Raw genomic sequence first — 20,635 nt, 5'->3', positions numbered from 1 at the left:
TAGAGATGAGACAGCCACAGGACGTAGGTGCTCAAGGGCCTTGCAGCTGCTGAGGAGTGGAGCAGACAAAAACACCATTTGATGATAACCATGCTCCTGGTGCTCCGTACTAGGTACTGTGGGTGGGACACAAATCAGCTGCAAATCTTGCCCCTGAGGAATCTGCAGTCTACTCATTCAGACACAGTAACCCCAAATCACTGCGCTACAAGGTGAAAAGTGGCCCAGATAAAAGTTCCTGTCTCCTAGCTCCATGCTCATTGTGTTCCTCCACAAGGGAAGAAATTACTTAAAACATCTTTCCTCGGCCCAGGCAGCCAGCCCTGCAAACGGCGAGGCAGACAGGCCCCACTAGGCACGGGTGTGAGATGATGGGAGTGCTGTTGAAGGAATGCCCCGAGACTGAAGGGAGCAGCTGGGCAGCGCAGCTGCGGCCGGGGCGCGGCAGTCCGAGGAGCCCGGCCTCTGATGGAGGGAAGTCTTGAGGCCTGACTGCGAAGTCGAGGCTCGGTGAGGCCTTCTGGAGGGGAGCGGCCCAGCCGGCGGGTGCGAAGACAGGATCCGCAGGCGACAGACGCTGTGGAGACGCCTCACTGGGGCTCGCAGGGGCCCGAGCTGTGTTCGGGTCCGATTCTCGGTCAAGAGGGCGAATATCTGACTGGAGAAGCTCGGTGGAGAAAGTCTTTCTGAGGACGGTGAGGGACAGGATTTGGTTCTGCGGACAGGGAAGCCTGAGGAACCCCGAGGGTCTGAGGAGATCAGGCCGTGAGGATTGGGGCCCGAGGGCGCATTCTGCGGCCGGTCCGCGGGGCGTGGGGATTGGACACCCTGGCGTGCCGAGTGCAGACATCCCCAGAGAAAAGGCCGAGAGCGGGCAGCGAGCCCAGCGCGCGCCAACCGCTGCGGCGCCTCGGAGAGACCCGCCCACCTGCCACCACACCCTGTTCTCATTGGCGCCTCTCACTTCTTCGCGGATTGGCTACCTCCGGATCCAATAAGCCAGGCCTGAGTCCTACTTCCGGGGAGAGTGAGGTCGGAAGAGTGCATTTGCGCGCGCTTCCCAAAGTCGCGACAGCTCGGAGGACAGTGGTGCGTGCCGCGCGGGAGGCGGGGGCCGGGGAGGATACGTAAGGAGGAAGGACGGAGGATTGGGGGGGAGGGGCCCTTGCGGACCGTAAGGGGCGGGGCCTACGGGGAGTGGAAGAATTAAATGAAACTGGGCGGGCCTTAAGTAAACTAGGGGGCAAGGGCTTGGTGGGCGAGGCCTTAAGGGATGTGTAGTCTGTGTGGGCGTGGTCTTTTGGCTACGGGAGATCGGGTACCGAGTGGGCGGGGCCATTATGAGGCGGAGCCTGGCGTGGAATTCTTCGCTATGCAGCATGGGGCATCGTACTCTAGCTTCTTTCCCGGCCCTGTGGGCCTCCATCCCCTGTCCACGCTCGGAGCTGCGCCTGGACCTGGTTCTGGCTTCCGGACAGTCCTTCCGGTGAGTGACCCTGACTCCTGGACCCTCGACACTGCAGGTCTGGAGTGTAAAGGAATGTTGGGGGTGATGGAAGAAACCTCAGGGTACAAAAGAGGAAACTGAGGCACGGGTGGTGAGCCTGTTTACCCCCTTTATAAAGTGGAGGTAAAAAAGCAGTGCAGGGGCACTTGGGTGGCGCAGTCGGAAGCATCCGACTCTTGATCTCTGCTCAGGTCTTGATCTCAGGGTCATGAGTTCAAGCCCCGCGTTGGGCTCCACGCTGGACATGGAGCCAACTTAAAAAAAAAAAAAGCCAGTGTATTGTTGTGAGGATCAAATGACTTGGCATTTCCTAAGTCAGTTTTGTGTATGAAGCTGTTGTAGGATGGGAGGGCCCCAAAGGGTGCAAGAAGGAAAACTGAGTACCAGGGCTGCTGTGTGCCTGGGGACTCAGGTGGAGGGAACAAAACCCTGCGCACTGGACTGGAGTGCTGGCGAACCAGGTATGGACACTGACCCAGACTGAGGAGCAGCTCTACTGTACTGTGTACCGAGGCGACAAGGGATGGGTTGGCAGGCCTACATCAGAAGAGCTAAAGACTGTGCACCAGTACTTCCAGCTGGATGTCAGCCTGGCTCAACTATATCACCATTGGAGTTCTGTGGACCCGCACTTTCAAGAGGTGGCTCAGAAATTCCAAGGTGAGTTCAAGGATTGGGGCAGGGGTTGGAGTTCTTGTAATTTGGTTAAATTACAGTTTCACCATCTGTAAAATGGGGATTATATTACAGAATTTTACAAGGATTCGTAAATCAGAATTTTACAAGGATTAAAGGAGTTAATTTAACATGTAAAGCTTTGCTTAGAATAGTACCTGACACATAGTAATTATTTATTACTATTATTATTGTTCTGCTGATTACCACAGTGTAGTGACAAGGATATTGGACCAAATCCTGGCTGTGTGACCTAGGGCAGGTGACGTCATTCACTCTGTAAATATTTACATAGCATCTGCTATGTGACTGGGGATATAGCAGTGAACAAAACAGACACAAATCCCAATCCTCATAGTGTTTACATTGTGGCTTCTTTATCTGTGAAATGTAATGATAGCCCAGACCTCATGGATTCTACGAGGAATGAGAGTTCTGGTGTTGCTTTCTCTAACAACAGTGTCCGTCATTCCCCCTGGATGCTTCTAGGTCTTTGGTGCCTAGGATCTGAGGGTGAGAAGAGGCCACTCCTGACAGCAGGTCTGTATCCTATCCCCTACCTTTCCCTAGGTGTGCGACTCCTGCAACAGGACCCTATCGAGTGCCTTTTCTCCTTCATCTGTTCCTCCAACAACAACATTGCTCGCATAACTGGCATGGTAGAACGGCTCTGTCAGGCCTTCGGACCTCGGCTCATCCAGCTTGATGATGTCACCTACCATGGCTTCCCCAGCCTGCAGGCCCTGGCTGGTGAGTAGGTGGGTCCCTGCCCTCAGACCCTCCAATGGCTTTCAGGGTCTCGTCACTTCTGCCCTGGTCCCCATCTCCCATCTCAAAGCTTCTTGCCTTCCCAAACACTGCCCTCTTCCAGAACCACCTTGCCTGGTCTGATCAGCCCCACCAAATCCTCCCCGTCTGTCCCTAAAATGTCAGCACCTCACTAGTCTTTGCTTTATACCCCATGGGTTCAGTGCTTCATCAAAAAAACAAAACAAATACAAAAACAAAAAAACCCAACTATATATAGTATATGGTACTGTGGGGTTAAGAGCACTCATTCTGGAGACAGACTGCCTAGGTCTGAATTCTACCTTTGGCACTTGACATCTAGCTGGATGACCTTGAGCACATTATTTAGTCTCTCTGTGTCAGTTTTTTCATCTGGAACAAGATAATAATGGCACCTACCTATCAGAGTTGCCACAAGGGTGAAGTAAAGAAATGCACATACTGTGTATTTGACATACAGGAATTATGCAGAAAATTTAAGTTGCCATCTCTAAGGGAACCCAAAAATTTTGCATCCAAGAACATTAGTGTTCTTCATAGCAGCCCTGTAAGGCAAGTATTTTACAGAGGCAAATATATCAGTTGGCAGATGTGAGAATAAAGCGAAGAGAAGTGCTTAGGGACTGCATAGTAAGGAAACAGGCCAGCTAGAGAAAAGAATGTTTTTGGTACTTAGAAACCCCATCTTGGGGGGGTTGAGGAATAGAAACCCGGTCTTGTGTCTCAGCTCCCAGTTTAGTAGTCATAAGACCAAAAGAATTCATTTACCTCTCCAAGCTTCTCTTGTTTGTAGGATGGGAATAACAGTTTCTATTCAGAAGGGTTTGAGTGGTGAGTAAAGCATTCATGAGGCAGGGTGCTCTAAGGGTCTAAGAGCATGGGCTTTGGTTTCCCAGACCTGGGTGCAAGATCCCATCTACACCCTGTCCCTTCCTGAGCAAATTCTTACCCTAAATAATAGTGCTGTCATCAGGGTCCTTGAGAAAAGTGTAATAATGTGCCTAAAGCACTTTGCCCCCACACAATACCCAGCACTTGATAACAGAAGCTATTGTTGTTATTATGGTTATTATTTGAGATCATAGATGTGAATGCACTTTGGAAAGGTTAAAGAACTCAACTGGGGAGTTCCACCAGGGCAAGTCCTTCTTGTCCCTGCTCCAGTGCCCAAGACCGGGTAGTGGGGTGCTCAGAAAACATTTGTAGAGGGGCAGAACCCAGGCTTTAACCCTTGCCTTTGCACAAGTAAGTGTCCTGGCATCTCCCAAAGGGCAATGAGGTGGGAGAGAGGTGCCTAGGGAAAGCATTCCTGTGGGGCAGAGGGCTCACCCATTAGCTTGAAGACAGGAAGTATTTGAAGATGCCTGACCCCCACTCTCCCCAACTCCCAACAGGGCCAGAGGTAGAGGCTCAGCTCAGGAAGCTTGGCCTGGGGTACCGTGCACGCTACGTGAGTGCCAGTGCTCGAGCCATCCTAGAAGAACAGGGTGGGCTACCCTGGCTGCGGCAGCTGCACATGGCCCCCTATGAGGAGGCCCACAAGGCCCTCTGCACCTTGCCCGGGGTGGGCACCAAGGTGAGGTCCCATTGGGATAGGAGCTACCCTCACCACCCATGTGGAGAATAGCAGAGAAGGAGATAAGGCAGGCCTGAGAGCTGGATACATGCTTGGCTGCTGGAGGCAGGGCAGGAAGAGAAAGGATACAAGCAGATGTTTTATTAGAGAAAATGCAAAGCGCAGAAGGAATATAAAGGACTTTGTCCCTTGAGTGCATTTTTATTTTTATTTATTTTATTTTTTTTTAAAGATTTTATTTATTTGACAGAGACAGAGACAGCGAGAGCAGGAACACAAGCAGGGGGAGTGGGAGAGGGAGAAGCAGGCTTCCTGCTGAGCCGGGAGCCCGATGTGGGACTCGATCCCAGGACCCTGGGATCATGACCTGAGCCGAAGGCAGTCGTTTAACCAACTGAGCCACCCAGGCGCCCCATTGAGTGCATTTTTAAAAAGGCTATTTGTTCAGGTGCACATATACACTGCTATATGTGTACAAAAATTTCCAGAAGGAACCACAGGAAACTTAATAGTGGTTACCTTTGGGAAGACAAGTGGAAAGATGTTTTTCCTTTTCATGTTGTTCTTATCTTGAAATTATATGTACTTATAAAAGTTTTTGTTTAATATCAACAAGGTTTGCTAGCAGTAAAATGATTAGGAATTGGGCATTTATTGTTTTCTCCTTTATACTTCTCTCTAGATTAAAAATGGATTTTTGTTTAAAAACCTTTTTTAATGTGCTCTGAACTTCAGCCCAACGGAGAATCTTGGTTCTGCCTCTTCTAGCCATGTAACCTTGGCTAAGTCACTTCACCTTTCTGAACCTGTTTTCTTGTTTGCAGAAAGGATATAGTACTGCCTTCTTCCCAGGTTACGATGAGAACCTGGCCCACATGGGTGTTCACACAGTAGAAATCTCATCATAGCTATTTTTAAAGTTATTACAAGAGGGTGTATATTAATGGAGAATGTAAAATAATAGTAACCTCGGAGTGGTGAAGGAAACAGCCAGCTTTGGGACCAGAAGCAGGATGCTGGCTGGATCCTGCCATTCCTCCTCTGTGGCTCACTCTTTTTCTTTCAAAGGTGGCTGACTGCATCTGCTTGATGGCCCTAGACAAGCCCCAGGCCGTGCCCGTGGATGTCCACATGTGGCAGATTGCCCAGCGTGACTACAGCTGGCACCCCACCACATCCCAGGCCAAGGGTCCAAGCCCCCAGGCTAACAAGGAACTGGGTAAGGAGAGAGTGCAACACTGGAGCTGGTAGTGGGCTGAGGTGGTAGAAACTTTTCACACCTCTCCATAAAATCCCACTCCTGTGGATAGGGAGTAGGAGGGCTAATTAATTTCACCTTATCACTTCTGGTATAGGAAGCTTTTTCCGGAGCCTGTGGGGACCTTATGCTGGCTGGGCCCAAGCAGTAAGTGTACTGAAGCTTCTCTTCCTCCCCCTCCTCCTCCTCCCTCTCCTCCTCCTCCTCCCACCCAGACCCCTTAGGACTCCTCCCCCAGCCCTGACCCAGTTGACTCCTCCACCACCACCGCCATTCCAGGTGGTCCTCCAGGACTCTTCACCCACCCCAGCCCTGACTCTAGTGGGCGCTCCTTGCCCTGACCCTGCTCCCCATGAACTCTTGTAGCTCTCCACACTGCCACCAGCCCCACCAGCCCTGACTTCGTGTACCCTGATCCCCCAGAGTGTCCTCCCTTCTGCCCCCAGGTACTGTTCAGTGCTGACCTGCGCCAACCCCACCGGGCTCAGGAGCCACCAGCAAAGCGCAGGAGATCTACAGACCCAGAGGGCTAGGTGGGGGGCACTGGACAAAGGGGTTCCCCAAATACCTCTCCCCCCATCCAGTCTTGTGTTGGGAAGGGGGCTTCCTGCAACTACCTCAGGGACCAGGTGCACTCAAATTAAGTAGTTTGCACAGCAGTGTGGGGTGGGGATTCTCTGGAAAGACAGAGCTACCTAAGTTTTTATCTCTTCCCTTTATTACAAGAAAGAACAATAAAATAGAAACATTTGTATGGAAAATGCAGCAGAGGAGTGATAGGGAAAGGGGTGGGGAGGCGGCGGGGCAGGGTAACTCTCCAATTCAGGGAGGGAAGGGGAGCAGGGTGCCCCAACCCCTCCAACGTGAAGGGTTCGGACCCTGGATCCGGGGCCCTAGAGCTGTGGGGGCAGCGCAGGGGACAGTCCCGGACCCGGCTCCGCGCAGCCGTCTCGACAGCAGCAGCCAGCCGCTGGCCCTGCATGAGGAGAGAGAACAGAGTTGGCCGTAGGTGCAGAGCCTCTACACCAGCCTGGATGCCTCTTCATGGACCACTCATGCCCTTGCACAGAGCACTGGTCCTCACCCCCAACTGCTGGTGTCAGCAGCTCCCCGTGGCTCGCCGTCGGTCCCTGCCCCTCCTGGCTGGTGCCCAGCTGGAGCTTCCTCATGTGCCGCACCACGGCCGTGGCATTGAAAGCTTGCTGTGGGGAGAAGGGGGAGATCATGTGACAGGGTCCAGTGGTGGGATTCTTGCACTGGTTTTGTTACTTTTCCTTCAGGTGTTAATGGTTGATCCACTAAAGCCCCTGAAACCTCTACAAGTCTTTATTAAACGACACTCAGCCATGTTACATATTTGCACACACATACATGCATATATATAAAACGTGTGTATATGAACAAGTATATATTATAACCCTTTATAATTAATTCATGTTCACATCATCGCAAACACTTCATATAGCAGCATGTGTCAGGCACTGTTCTAAGCACTTTATTTAGCAATTCATTTAATCTTCACAAAGGTCTTTGAGGTGGGCTCTGTTAGTGTCACCATTGCCACCGGAGAAAACTGAGGCACAGGGAGTTTGAATAACTTGCCCACATGCCTGTGTGTATCATTCTTTATTTAACATATCCACCAAGGCGTCCGGCACATCCCTCAAGTTCACCAGGTCCAAAACCAGAATCCTACCCCCCCAAGTGTGTGCCCCTGGGATCCCCATCTCAGTGATAGTACCACCATTCACCATGTCCCCAACCAAAATCTTGGGCTAGCCTTTGACATCTCTCTCTGCCAACATCTCAAAATACATCACTTGTTGTCAGTTCTACCTCCTAAAGGACTTCTGAGCCATCCACTGTTCTCAGGTCCAAGCCCTTACCATCTCCTGCCCACATCTCTGCTATAGCCCCCCAGCCGTGACTCCATGCCTCTCTCTGCACCCTGAGAGCCCTTTCTGGAAGGCAGGTTACTGCTGAAAATCCTTCTGGGGCTCGCCAGTATCTTCAGGACTGAGTCCATTCTCCACTGTGGCACTCGAGGCCTCTACCTGCATTTCCAGTCTGGGCTCCTGCCCCGCAGCCCCTCCAGTCCGTCCGGGCTTACTGAACACGTGCACCTCCCTGAATGGCCACATTCTCCCTCTCTTGCCTCTGGCCCTCTGCATGCCAGTTCCCTTTGCCTCAGACATGATTCTGCTGTACCTGGCTAATTCCTACCTAGCTGTCGAGTCTGATAGGTCTGTCAGGCCATCAGCATCCTTCCAGGACCCCATAGATTGGAGTAGATGTCTCTTAAGAGTTATACTGTTCTCCCTCTAGACTTGGAGGTCAGGGACTCTCACTGGGATAGAGTAGGTGTCAGGGAGTGTTGAATGAATGAATGAGGTTCTTTAGTAAGCATCCCTGAGCAGTCACTGTGTGCTTGACTTGATGCTAGGTGCTGTGGGAGCTGAGGTCTGGAGTGGGGTGGGGAGGACGCCTGGGGAGGCTGGGACCCAGGATTAGGAACTCACCTTCCACTTGCTCTTGGCAAAATTCTTCTTGATCTGCTCGCTCACCGACTGGTGAATATTCTTATCTAGAGCCGTATCCCCTGCAATCCTAGGATGGGGGTGTGTGGAGGGTTGTCTGTGAAGGCAGAAGCAGGCTTGAGGGCCCCAGACCCCATCCCAGCTTGCAGCTTGTGGGAGCTCTCACCATGGGTGCTGCAAGGCCTGTTCACAGGTGAACCTCTTTTCAGGATCCTTCTCCATCAAGTGCTGGATGAAGTCTTTGGCTGAACCCCCAAGGCAAGAGCAAAGACAGAAACAGCATGGTGGTGCCTGTGGACACCCCCAAGACAAAACCCACCCCCTCAGGTCTGGCCTGGCATTTAAGCAAGACAAGAGGCCAGATCTGTCCATCCACCACCCGACCCCACTTGTACTCTTTCTCTAAGCCCCCCGCCCACCGCAGCCTTCCAGCTCTCTTTTTCCCTTATGAAAAACTTGTTCTTAAGATTCTACTCAGTGTATTCACACTGATGTGTAAGTGACTGATAATGGCTTCATAGGTTTGCCTCCTAATAGGCACAAAAGGACAGATGAAAACCTTTATGGTGGTGTTTTAGGCATTAGGAAGTCAAATGGATGAGGTATTTTCAAAAATACTATTTTTGAAGGCTGAATGAATGCATGCCTACAAGCTTCTCAGACCGGGGGCTAGGCAGAGGGAAGCACCTGGGGTGGGGTGTCTGGTCTTGAAGACAGCTCTTAGTTTGGGGCTGGGGAATCTGACCAAAGGCAGGCAGTGAAGAGACCCCAAAACAGATGTGAAAGGCACCAGAGGTAGGGCCCAGAGGAAGAAGGCAAAGCCTCAAATACCAGAGTCAGAGATGTCGTCCCAGTAAGGAGAGTCAAACTCGTACTCGGCCTTCAAAATCTGTTCAAAGAGTTTGGCATCATTCTCGTCATAGAAGGGGGGGTAACCGCAGAGCCTGGGCAGGGAGAAACTCATCCTCATATCCACTTTCAGTGCACCCATTGGCTCCAGGATGGGGCTTTGGGGCAGTCTCGGGTCAGGCAGCATCCACAGGAAGGAGTTCCCCCTTTTACAAAGAGGGGATATCTGCCCCTCTTTGTAAAAAAAATCTCCGTGTAGATTTTTTTCATTCCTGTCCAGCTACACCAGCCTTTCTGTTTCTTAATTTGCTACCATCTTCCCTCCCTCAGGGCCTTTGCACTTGCTGTTCCTTCTGCCTAAACCATTCTTCCCCCACACCTCGAATGTCTGGCTCCCTCACTTCATTCAGGAGGCTATTCAAATGTCACCTCCTAAGAAAGGACTTTCCTGACCTCCTTATCTAAAATGGCATCCATCCCCATCTCCCTACCCTGCTTGATTTTTCTTCATAGTATTTTAATACCTGACATTATTTTATAGATTTATTTACTTGTTTATTATCTATCTCCCCTACTAGAGTTTTTCCTCCCTGAGGGCAGGCACTTTGTTTTGTTCTCTGCTAAATCCCCAGTGCTTAGCATAGTGCCAGAAGCATAGTATGTACTGAATGAAGTGATCTTACTCATTAATTGGTAGATACAAACATAGGCGGCAGGAAAGAAGAAATAGCAGAGAGGAGGAAGAGAGTAAAGTAGGGGAGAGGAGAATGCTGGAGCCACATGCCCCAGTGGCCAAGCCCCCACTCACAGAATGTAGGCAATGACCCCAATGGACCAGCAATCCACTGCCTTGCTGTAGGGCTTCTGGGCCAGGACCTCAGGGGCTATGGAGGGAAAGGGACATGGTGGTGACAAATCTCTGCCCTGCAGCTCCCGATTCCTCCCCTACACATGGCCCCAGCCCAGGATGCTCCATACCCACGTATCCTGGGGTTCCACAGGCTGTGGAGAGCACACTGCCAGGGTCCTCCATCTTGGAGAGACCAAAGTCAGAGATCATGATCTTGGAGTCTTCATCCAGGCTGTAGTACAACAGATTCTCTGGCTTGGAAGGGGGAGGGAAAGGAAGAGGCAGAGATGGCCAGGCGCTGGCAGAACCATCTGCCTCCCCAAGCACCCCTCAAAAACTGAGAAAGCCACTGTGGCTTCACGGCTGACATCTTGGTTGAAGGCACATGAAACTCAAGGAAGTTCCCAAGGAGGTTAAAAGTACCAGAAAGGACAAGGGCCTCGGGAATGTGAGAAGGAATTTTCTATAGACTTCAGGTTTATATTGTGAGCCCTGAATAATTTTTGAGCACCTACTGTGTGCCAGCACTAGCTTGATTTCATTTCATCCTTACCACATCCCTGTCAGGCCACTCTGAATAATCCCCCTTTACAGATGGGAAAACTGATGCCTTGAGAAGCAAAGTGACTTGCCTGAGAACCTACAGTTAGGGAGTAGTAGGGACAGAATTCAAGCCCAGATCTGTTTCACCCCAGCGCTTTTCTAGACCGGAGGAGATGTACTACAAAATGTGAATCCATCATAGTCTCTGAGGTGTAGGATTTCAGGGGTTTCTGGCTTTCTTCTTTATGTTTTGCTGTCCCCTCCAAGTTTTCTACAAAGAGCAAGGGGGACTTTTATTATGAGAAAAAGACCTAGCCGTTATTTGGACAAAATACCAGCTCCATTCACCTTTGTATCCATTTAAGTGTCCAAACTGGAAGGGGAGGAGGCAGTTTAGGCTTTACAGGGTGCATTTTGCAGAAGGGAAGCCAAAGCTCAGGGAAGGGGTAAGAGTTGCCCCAGGTCATACAGTGAGGGGTTTGCGGAGGCCCCACCCGGCACCCCAGCTCACCACACACCCTCTCACCCCACCTTGAGGTCTCGGTGTACGATGCCCAGGTCGTGCAGGTACTTGACGGCATCTAGCACCTGGAAGATGAGGCGGCTGGCGTCCCGCTCCGTGTAGAAGCCTTTCTCCACAATGCGGTCAAACAGCTCCCCGCCGGACACCCTGCAGCCGGGGACAGGACAGTCTGGCCACAGAGGCTAGGGAGGGGCAGCAGGAAGAGATGTGAGCAAGGGGTGAGGCCACTCACAGCTGCATGATGAGGTAGAGGTGACCCCCACTCTCATAGATGTCATCCAGGGCTACAATGTTGGGGTGCTTGATCCTGAAAGGAGAAATGAGGTAGTTCAGAGCTGAGGACAGCTCAGCCACTTTGCTACCCTCACCTCGAAAGGCCACTACTGCAGACCTGGGCAGGACAAACCAGAGTTCTGTCCCAAAAGGAAAAGCTGATTTACCACAATTTATTATGATGTAACGGAAGGTAGGAGAGCACAGAGATAAACCACCACTGGGCCCTGGCGTCGGACCCATCGGACTGGGTCTCACCTGCCTCTAGTGCGTGCTGTTTGGGGGCAAGTCTTTTCACCTTGCAGCACTGATCAATACACGATTTTAAAATGTTTCTGTGTTTATAAGTCTGTCAGCCTCCGCCACCAGAACACCAGCTCCAGGAGACCAGGGGCTTTATCTTACCATTGTTCCTCCCACACCTGGGGTAGAGTAAGTGCTTACTTATTCATTGAATATTAAGCCTCAGTTTCCACATCTATAATATGAAGCCAATGACTTCCCTCAGTACTTCCCTCAAAGAGTTGGGGTGAGGATGACATAAGAAAATGCAGATAAGAATCTCGGCATAATGCCTGGTACACAGTGAATGCTCAATAAATGAACCAATGATGGTGACTGAGCTTGACAGAAGCCATGGCTCTGCCACAAAGTTGCTGTGTGACCTTGAGTGAATCCCTTACCCTCTCTGGGCCTCAGTCCCCTCCCGAACCCAGTAGTGGAAATTATCATTTCATCCCTGCCCAGGGTGGTTGGAAAGCTCAGGAGAGAGGATGGAAGTGAAGGTTCTCTATCAGCTTTCCAGTGAGGGCAGGAGGTTTCACATCAGTATGAGCTAATCATAGACTAGTTGGTTATTTAATCAGAGGGTCATGAGACAGGCATTTTTTAACTTCCTGAGTGGCTTGGCTTTAATACGTAGGGGGGAACTTGAGGTAGGTCTACGATCGCACCAGTTGAGATACATTGCTTCGAGCCACATTCAAGGATTGGCTTTTAGATCTGACTGAACAGATTAAACCACTGTAAATAAGCAGTGGCATTTCAGTCACATCTGTCATGTTAACTGCTGCACCAGACACATGAAATAAAGGAATCTCTAGGGACGCCCGGGTGGCTCAGTCGGTTGGGCGGCTGCCTTTGGCTCAGGTCATGATCCCTGTGCCCTGGGATGGAGTCCTGCATCAGGCTCCTTGCTCAGCAGGGAGCCTGTTTCTCCCTCTGCCTGCAGCTCCCTTGCTTGTGCTCTTGCTCACTCTCTCTCGCCCACGCTCTCTCTAACAAATAAATAAATAAAACTTAAAAAAAAAAAAGGAACCTCTAATGTTCTCCACAACCCTGCCAAGTGGAGATTATTACCCCATTTTATAAATGAGCAATTTGAGGCTCACAGGTTAAACGATTTGCCCAAAGCAGAGGTAGGAAGAGAATGGGAGGAGTCAAGGCAGGGTCAACCCCGGCAGAAACACTGTGGCCCACGCACTTGTGCAGGACAGCGATCTCATTCTCCATGCTGCCCTCCTTGCCCTCCAGAGCCTTCTTGGCGATGCATTTGATGGCCACCAGCTTGTGAGTTCTCTTATCTTCTGCCAGGATTACCTCTGAGAAGGCCCCCCTGCAGAGAGAGGGGATTCATGAGCTGGGGAACTGGAACCTTAGCTTCCCTTCAGCCCCTCCTCCATACCCCTAAGGGTTAGGTGACCACCTGTGAACTAAGGATGTGGGATGAGCCTCTCTCCATCACTCTTCCACGCCCTGGTCCGTGCGGTGGTCACATGACCCAGGTCTGGCCAATCAAGAGTAGCCTATCCTTGGCCACAGTAATTGGGTCCTGTGATGCAAGCCAGGTTACTGGCACTTTGAGAATGAGCTGCTCTTTCCTGCCAAGCTGGTAAGATGCGAGCCTGGAGCTAATGGTGGTTATCTTTGCCACCACTTGAGAAGAGCCTGCTTGAGAATGAAGGTAACACAAAGGAAATCAGAGCTAAGAAATTCCTGATGACAATTTCCTGGGGCTCCTGGGTGGCTCAGTCGTTAAGCGTCTGCCTTCAGCTCAGGTTATAATCTCGGAGTCCTGGGATTGAGCCCCATATCGGGCTCCCTGCTGGGCGGGAGGCCTGCTTCTCCCTCTCCCACTCCCCCCACTTGTGTTCCCTCTCTCGCTGTCTCTCTCTCTGTCAAATAAATAAAATCTTGGGGCGCCTGAGTGGCTCAGTTGGTTAAGCGACTGCCTTCGGCTCAGGTCATGATCCTGGAGTCCCGGGATCGAGTCCCGCATCGGGCTCCCTGCTCGGCAGGGAGCCTGCTTCTCCCTCTGACCCTCCCCCCTTTCATGTGCTCTCTCTCTCTCTCTCTCTCATTCTCTCTGTCTCAAATAAATAAATAAAATCTTAAAAATAAATAAATAAATAAATAAATAAATAAAATCTTAAAAAAAAAAAAAAGAAATTCCTGATGATAATTTCCTAATAACATCATGTGAGTCTCTGAATCCAGCCATGCCTGACGTTTATGCCCTCAAGCTTATTGATTTATGCATAACTGGTTCATTTTTTTCTGCTACAGTCAATTTGAGTCATGATTTATTAACACCTTTTATATCCTTGAAGAACCATCAGCATCACCTGGGAACTTTTTTTTTTTTAAAGATTTTATTTATTTATTCATGAGAGACAGAAAGAGAGAGGCAGAGGGAGAAGCAGGCTCCCAAGGAGCAGGGAGCCCGATGCGGGACTCGATCCCAGGACCCTGGGATCATGACCTGAGCTGAAGGCAGACGCTTAACCATCTGAGCCATCCAGGCGCCCACCTGGGAACTTTTTTATGAGTGCAGAATCTCAGGTCTCAATCCTAGACCCACTAAGTCAGAATCTGCATTTTAACAAGATCTTCAGGTAATCTGTACGCTCACTGAAATTTGAGAAGCAATATTTTACAACAAGCTCTTAGAAAAGAGCAAACTCATTTGCACTAGAGTTCACTGATAAGGAGGATTTACTGGAGTATTTTTCTAGTACTTTTTGCTTTCCCTGGGATAAGAGGAAGTCATATGTCAAAAGCATCTCTTGTGGTGAAATCTCAATCAGAATAACTAGTGACTGTGGGGGCGCCTGCATGGCTCAGTCAGTTGGGCATCTGCCTTTGGCTCAGGTCGTGATCTCGGGGTCCCAAGGTTGAGCCCCATGTCAGCCTCCCTGCTCCATGGGGAGCCTACTTCTCCCTCTGCCTCTCCCCTGGCTTGTGCTCTCTCTCTCAAATAAATAAATAAAATCTTGGGGAAAAAAAAACTAGTGACTGTGGTAGCCTCATTGCTGGTTTCCAGTCTTGTCCCTCTCCAATTTACCCTCCACGCTTTGGCCAGAGTGCCCATCCTGAATTACAAGCCTGCGAAAATGTCTTAAATGTCTTCCTATGGCTCATGAGACAAAGTCCAGCCTCCATAGCTTGGCTTTCAAGGCTTTACATGACCTGTTCTCTCTTCTCAGCCTCTTCTTCCACTCTTCCCCAGTCTCTGATTATAATAAGCTCTATCATTCTTTTCCTCTTTCCACACATAACCTGCTTCTCAGCCTTTGCTTATGCTCTTCCTTCTGCCTAGAATGCCCTTCTACCTCTCTGACAAGTGCATTTCTGCTTATCCTTCAGTCCCTAGCTAAATACCCACTTCTCCAGAAAGGTTTCCCCAGGCAGAAGCCACCATTCTGGGCTCTACAAAGTCCTCATTCCTGACTTTAACGGGAGCACATCATACACCCTGTTGTCATTTTCCCTGGGTGTGTTTCCCTCACATGTTTAGGATCGACTTGAGGGGCAGAGATCAGGTTTGAGTTATTTCTGGATTCCCACCACTGAGAAAAGAACCATGCCCAGCTTCAGTTCCTAACCTAGGCCAAAACCCCCAGCTCTTGGCCAAAAATTGGAAAAACTGGCTCCTTCCTTCTCCCCTACTTCGTTCTCTTCACAGGAACCCAGAGCTGCAGCCAAGAGCAGCGTCTGTTCTACCCACTGTCAGCCAGAGGTGAAAACATGGGCCAGACTGGGCCATGGCAAGGCTGCCACGGGGCCGGGACTATAGGAAACAGGAAGTGGTGATCAACTGACCAGAGGAAGTACCACCCTGGACTCAGTCTCCCAGCCAGCCAGGCCCAAGAGTGAAGACCTTCCCAACCCACCCCCTAGTTCAGAGACAGCCTCCCCCGCCAGCCCCGCTTGCCTGCCCTGAGACTCACGTTCCCAGAACATCACGGAAGTCGTAAATGTCCCTAATGTCCTCCACCTGCTTCCAGCTGGGGCCGTCCACTGCCCCCGGCATGGCCCACTGCCCCCTGGCCACAGCCAGGGCTCCTGAGAAGGGGAATGGAGGGAAAAGACTCAGTGGGGCCCAGCCTTCTATGTTGGAACTTCAGGAACTGAGGCCCCATTCAGTCATTCAGCCTGCATTTATTCATTCCTTGATTCATTCATTTGATAAAATTATTCAGCAAATTCATTCATTCACCAGTCATTTGTTCTTCCCACAAGTCCTCATGCCTAGAGGAAAATCCTTCAGGGTGGCAGCAAAAGTCTTTTTTCAACAAACTCATTCGTTCACTAATTTATTCAGCTTACCTCCCAGTTTCTCCCTCTCCAAATCCAAACACTCAGGTGGACACTGACCCCCAGGAGGACAGCAGAGAAGACCCCAGAGCAGCTTGTAGAAGCACAGGGTCCTGGAGGGTCCCCCATCCCCAGAACCAGCAATGTCTCAGCCCCACCCTGGGAATTGCTGGGGTGTCTCCTCTCCTTCCTCTTTCTTCTCCCACCCAGCCTCTCGGAAATCAAGTTTCCGGCAGCCTGGGCTTCCAGCAATATCTCAGCCATGTTTTTAAATAGCTCCTTTTGCACTGTTACCACGGCAACAACAGCCACAGCTGGAGCTCCCCAGGCCTCCTATTACCCCCTCTCCCTCCTGGCTCCCTGATTGGGTCCCAGAAGCCTGAGAAATGGGCTTCTTCTGACTCTGATCCAGCCTGTACCTTTCTCCATTGAGACCTCTGTCAGCTGGAGGGTGGGAGTTCTCTCCCCATTTATCAGATGGACAATGGGGAGACTGAGGTTGGCAATGGATAGGGACTGGGTCCATCTTTGCCCAAATGATGATTGGCTGGGGTCCAGCTAAGCTTGCTGAGGACAAAGGACTTTGATGGGGCCACTCTCAGCTTGTCTTTCCAATATGCAGCCAGATTGGGGCCCATTCAGAGCCCAGCATGCTGTGTGACCTCAAGGAAGGCACTTTCCCTTTCTGTTTCCTCTGTGGGAGAATGAGGGATGGTGTCCTGACTAGAGTCCCTGATGTGAGATCCCACTCCTTGGATGGGACCTGGTTCTCAGGAGGGGCCTGACCACCCATCCCAGGGGCAGAAACTTTTAGGAAAGGAGACATGATGGTAAGCTCTCAAGGCAGAGTTTTAAAACCCACCTGGAGGCTTGGCAAATGCAACCCTCACAGGTCCACAGACACACCCGAACACACCGAGCTCCACCCACACCTCTGAAGCAGAATACCTGCCCCCAAATTCAGTACATTCCATACCCAGATACCCCAACACCCGATCATACATGGAAACCCAGACATCAGCACACATGTCCACACACACACTCCCCCCACACATCCTCACACCCAAACAGCCCTCCCACGGATCCCTCTTACACCCCCCCAAAACACACATCTGCACACACACACACACACACACACACACATTCCTCCCCTATGTACGGGACATCCCAGATTCACTCATACCCTTCATCCTGTTTCTATACACCCTAGAAACTCCTGTGCTCCAAACCGCACCCCAACTCCTTACACACCTAACTTCAAACATCCTCAATACACAACCGTATAGCTTCAACTCTTACTACTCTTGAGCCAGATACCAGCATGCACAACACTTGGACACACATCTGCAACAAAAACACTGATTCCCAGACACCCCCACCCACAAATATACCCTTACACGCAACTCCATATCTGATCCACATGCCTGTGCTAAGACATTAGCACAACCCAACACAGCCCCCACACATCTATAGCTCCAAATGCCAAGTCCGTCCATATTCAGGCCCAGCCGAACACAGGCGCGCGCGCGCGCACACACACACACACACACCCTCCCCACCTTCCTCTAGTACCCACTCAGTTCCCCCACAGCCGCCCGGCACCTGCTGGGCCTCGGGCCGAGGTTGGAGAGAAAGGCCCTGCCCTGCCTCTCCCCGCCCATCCAGAGCCCAGCCCGTCCGGGCACCCACTCCCATCCTTGGGGGAGGGTATCCAGCGACTGGGGGCGTCTGGCCACCCCTCCTCCGCGCCCCGGAGCACAGGCGGGGCGGCCCCTGGGCTGTACCTGCGGCTGCCCCGCCGCGGGGCTGGCTGGGAGGCCCGAGGTGGCTGGCGCCGAGCTCTGGCTGCCGGTTGCCGTCCGCCGCCGCTCCGCTCCTGGCTCGCCCGCCCGCTCTCTCGCTGGCGCTCGGCTCGGGCTCTGCTGGCCCCCTCCGCCCGCCTGCGGCTCTGATGTCAGTGGAGGAGGAGCCTGCGGCGGGGGGACGAGGGACTGGGAGGCTCCGCTGCGCTCCCGGGCTGGGGAAGGGGCGCGGTGCTTGAGGAGGAATCCCCTAGTTCAGGTCAGATCCTCTTTTGGACTCTTCCCTCCCCTCCGCTCTCCTGGAGCCCCCATTTCCCAGAGGGGACAACTGAGGCCCTGAGAGCTGAAGGGTTCAAAATCAGCAGTTGGTCAGAGGAAAAATCGAATTCGAATCCAGGTCTGTGTGATGTCAGATACTGGCGGGTTCCACCCAGTCGTCTTGTGGAGTTTGAGACCAGTTCTGGGAGCTCCCTTGGGGATCTTGGGCTCTTTCTCCCCATTCCCGCTCACCCCCCCTTTCCCTCAGTGCCCCAAAGGGAATTAGGCCCTCAAAAGGGCTCAGGAGACTGATGGGGGCGGGGATGAAGGGGTAGAGAAAGGGCAAAGCAAGAGTAGACAGTGAAGAGAAAGGAGGCAGTTATAGGGAGGTGGCCCCAGTTGACAGGCAGGAAAACAGACCTGGTGTTCCTGTTCCAGTCCCCTGCACCTGCCCCTCAAAATAGGTGTGGTGCCCCCGAGGGACTGGGACAGGGAGGGGGAGGGTGGGGGAGGGAATTAAATCAGGATCCTGGAGGAAGCAAGCCAAAGAAGACCAAAGTGCCACGGGACTGGGCGGGTTCCAAAGGCTGATGGCTAGGGGCCAGGTTTGGGGTGAGGGGGGAGCACAAATTGCTCCTGGGGTGTGGGCAGGGGGCCAAGGGACCTGACTGAGGTCCTCTTGCGCAAGTCTTTCCTTGGGAAGAAATTTGGTGCAGGCGGAGAGAGGGAGGAATTCAAAGGAAGTGTGGGTGGGGCTGGATTGGGGCCAGTCAGAGAAGGCACATTGCTGTGACCCCCCCACTCCACCTCCATCACTTCCCACTGCCCAAATTTCTGCATTTTCCAGTGGGACGTGGGAAAAGGACAATGCTTACCCCAAATCAATTTCCACTGGCTTTTACCTCTCTTATCCTTGGGACTAGGTCAGGGGTCGATGTTATGCCCATTTTACAGAGAGAGGACGATGGCTGAGGTTCCTAGAAAGGCTTTAAAGACTGACTTGAGTCACACTTCACCTCTCTGAGACTCAGTTTTTTCATCTGGAATATGAGAATATGGACGACCAATTCAGAATTCTCCTGAGAATTCTGTGAGATAATGAATGTGAAGTGCCTGGAATATTGTAGGGGTTCAAATATGAGCGCTAGACTTAATGTAAACTGAGGCTCCGAGAAGGGACTTGATTTGTCCAGGGGCAAGGGACTAAGGGGCAATTTCCTTCCCCTGAATCTCAGTATCTCAGACTTCCTAGTCCATGGAAAATCACATTTCCTGCCTGGGGCTGAGCCCCTACTCTCCCCTATACCCACCCATTGAGCTAGAATTGTTTCACCACAAATTCCTGTTTATCTCATTGACAATATTCCTAAGATGATAAGGTAGTCTCTGCCTGAAGACTTGTACAACTTTCATACTCTGTTTTACATTTTGCCTGCTTTTGAGCATGTTTGAGGGCACTTACACTTTCTTTTTTTAACAAATACATTCTCTTTTATTTTTAAAATATTTCTACCAAACAAGTAATTACGTCAGATACTAAAAACACACAAAGACCATCCTTGTCACTGATCAGATTCTTTCACTTGCCAAATAACAGAATCCCAACCAAAGCCAGCTTCATCGAAGAGGAAACTGTGACTGCAAGACTGAAGGAAGAACACCATGGATCAGGGTCTTGGAGACTGGAACTGGAGACACAAGACTCACAGGATTTGCTTTCTTGCTTCTCTCCTGTCTCGATTTCTCTGCACATTAACTTCCCTTCCTCTGCAGAGTGATCTCTCTGCCTGGCAGAAAACATGGTGTGAGGCAGACCCAGCTTTCCAAATAAACCCAGCAAGAGAGCTATATACCCAGTTTCATATATCAGTCTCAGGGAAGGACTCTGATGAGTTCTGCTAGAGTAACATACCTACCGCTTGGCCCCAAACAAAGTATTGCCAAGGAAATAAGGTACTATATTGGGCAAATGTACTGTCACGGGCAGCCACACTATGGGATGAAGACGGGTATCTTGCCAAAAGGAAATAAGGGTGCTGAGCACACTTTGAATAACAAATCCATCCCAGCCCTGTTCCCATCAATCAGAAATAACCAGTATTAGTATTTTTGGTACATATTCCTCCAGACTCTTTGGGATGCATATACATATTTACATTTCCTACTACAGTCCCAACCCCCAATGAGCATATTTCAAGGTACTAAAACAAAAAGTCAAGGAAAGTCAAATATATGAAGGAAAAAAGGAAATAATCCTCTTCTCCCCTTTGTTATTAAAAAGGTGACAAAACAACTGGAGGGGCGAACGGTTTTCTAAGATTAGAGAAAATGGAAGAATTCTTTTTTTTTTTTTTAAAGATTTTTATTTATTTGAGGGGCGCCTGGTTGGCTCAGTTGTTAAGCATCTGCCTTTGGCTCAGGTCATGATCTCAGGGTCCTGGAATCGAGCCCCACATTGGGCTCCCTGCTCAGCGGGAAGTCTGCTTCTCCCTCTCCCACTCCCCCTGCTTGTGTTCCCTCTCTCGCTGTGTCTCTCTCTGTCAAATACATAAATAAAATCTTTAAAAAAAAAAGATTTTTATTTATTTGAGAGAGAGAG

At 50.9% G+C, this 20,635-nt stretch overlaps 2 protein-coding genes across 12 annotated transcripts; one reads left to right on the top strand and one right to left on the bottom strand.

The window, feature by feature from the left end:
• The first annotated feature begins 757 nt into the window (after positions 1-757).
• On the top strand, positions 758-20,309 carry OGG1 (8-oxoguanine DNA glycosylase). 8 transcript variants are annotated; one of them, XM_064592753.1, is made up of 8 exons: positions 758-1,089; positions 1,379-1,486; positions 1,920-2,167; positions 2,672-2,932; positions 4,366-4,547; positions 5,616-5,766; positions 5,903-5,952; positions 19,634-20,309. In XM_064592753.1, the coding sequence occupies exons 2-8, from the start codon at positions 1,380-1,382 to the stop codon at positions 19,790-19,792; spliced, it is 1,158 nt and encodes a 385-aa protein (XP_064448823.1). In that variant the 5' UTR covers positions 758-1,089; position 1,379; the 3' UTR covers positions 19,793-20,309. The 8 variants fall into 8 exon arrangements, with proteins under 8 accessions (XP_064448823.1, XP_064448815.1, XP_064448847.1 ...); XM_064592745.1 differs by lacking the exon at positions 758-1,089 and having other exon boundaries at positions 1,179-1,486; positions 19,634-20,308; XM_064592759.1 differs by lacking the exons at positions 758-1,089; positions 19,634-20,309 and adding an exon at positions 15,345-15,615 and having other exon boundaries at positions 1,180-1,486.
• Positions 6,502-18,197, bottom strand: CAMK1 (calcium/calmodulin dependent protein kinase I). 4 transcript variants are annotated; one of them, XM_064592801.1, is made up of 11 exons: positions 17,761-18,197; positions 12,864-12,995; positions 11,340-11,414; positions 11,116-11,254; positions 10,170-10,296; positions 10,000-10,075; positions 9,174-9,286; positions 8,509-8,587; positions 8,325-8,412; positions 6,890-7,007; positions 6,502-6,781 (listed from the first exon to the last, which is right to left on the bottom strand). In XM_064592801.1, the coding sequence occupies exons 2-11, from the start codon at positions 12,890-12,892 to the stop codon at positions 6,699-6,701; spliced, it is 927 nt and encodes a 308-aa protein (XP_064448871.1). In that variant the 5' UTR covers positions 12,893-12,995; positions 17,761-18,197; the 3' UTR covers positions 6,502-6,698. The 4 variants fall into 4 exon arrangements, with proteins under 4 accessions (XP_064448871.1, XP_064448857.1, XP_064448866.1 ...); XM_064592787.1 differs by lacking the exon at positions 17,761-18,197 and adding an exon at positions 15,610-15,718; XM_064592796.1 differs by lacking the exons at positions 12,864-12,995; positions 17,761-18,197 and adding an exon at positions 15,610-15,721.
• Positions 20,310-20,635: the final 326 nt, after the last annotated feature.

Source organism: Mirounga angustirostris, unplaced genomic scaffold (genome assembly GCF_029215605.1).
Source record: "Mirounga angustirostris isolate CCGP_5_RB_7025 unplaced genomic scaffold, mMirAng1.0.hap1 SCAF_1, whole genome shotgun sequence".
Classification (NCBI taxonomy): domain Eukaryota; kingdom Metazoa; phylum Chordata; class Mammalia; order Carnivora; family Phocidae; genus Mirounga; species Mirounga angustirostris.
The sequence above is the reverse complement of the archived record's forward strand: the minus strand, read 5'-3'. Positions and strand labels throughout refer to the sequence as shown.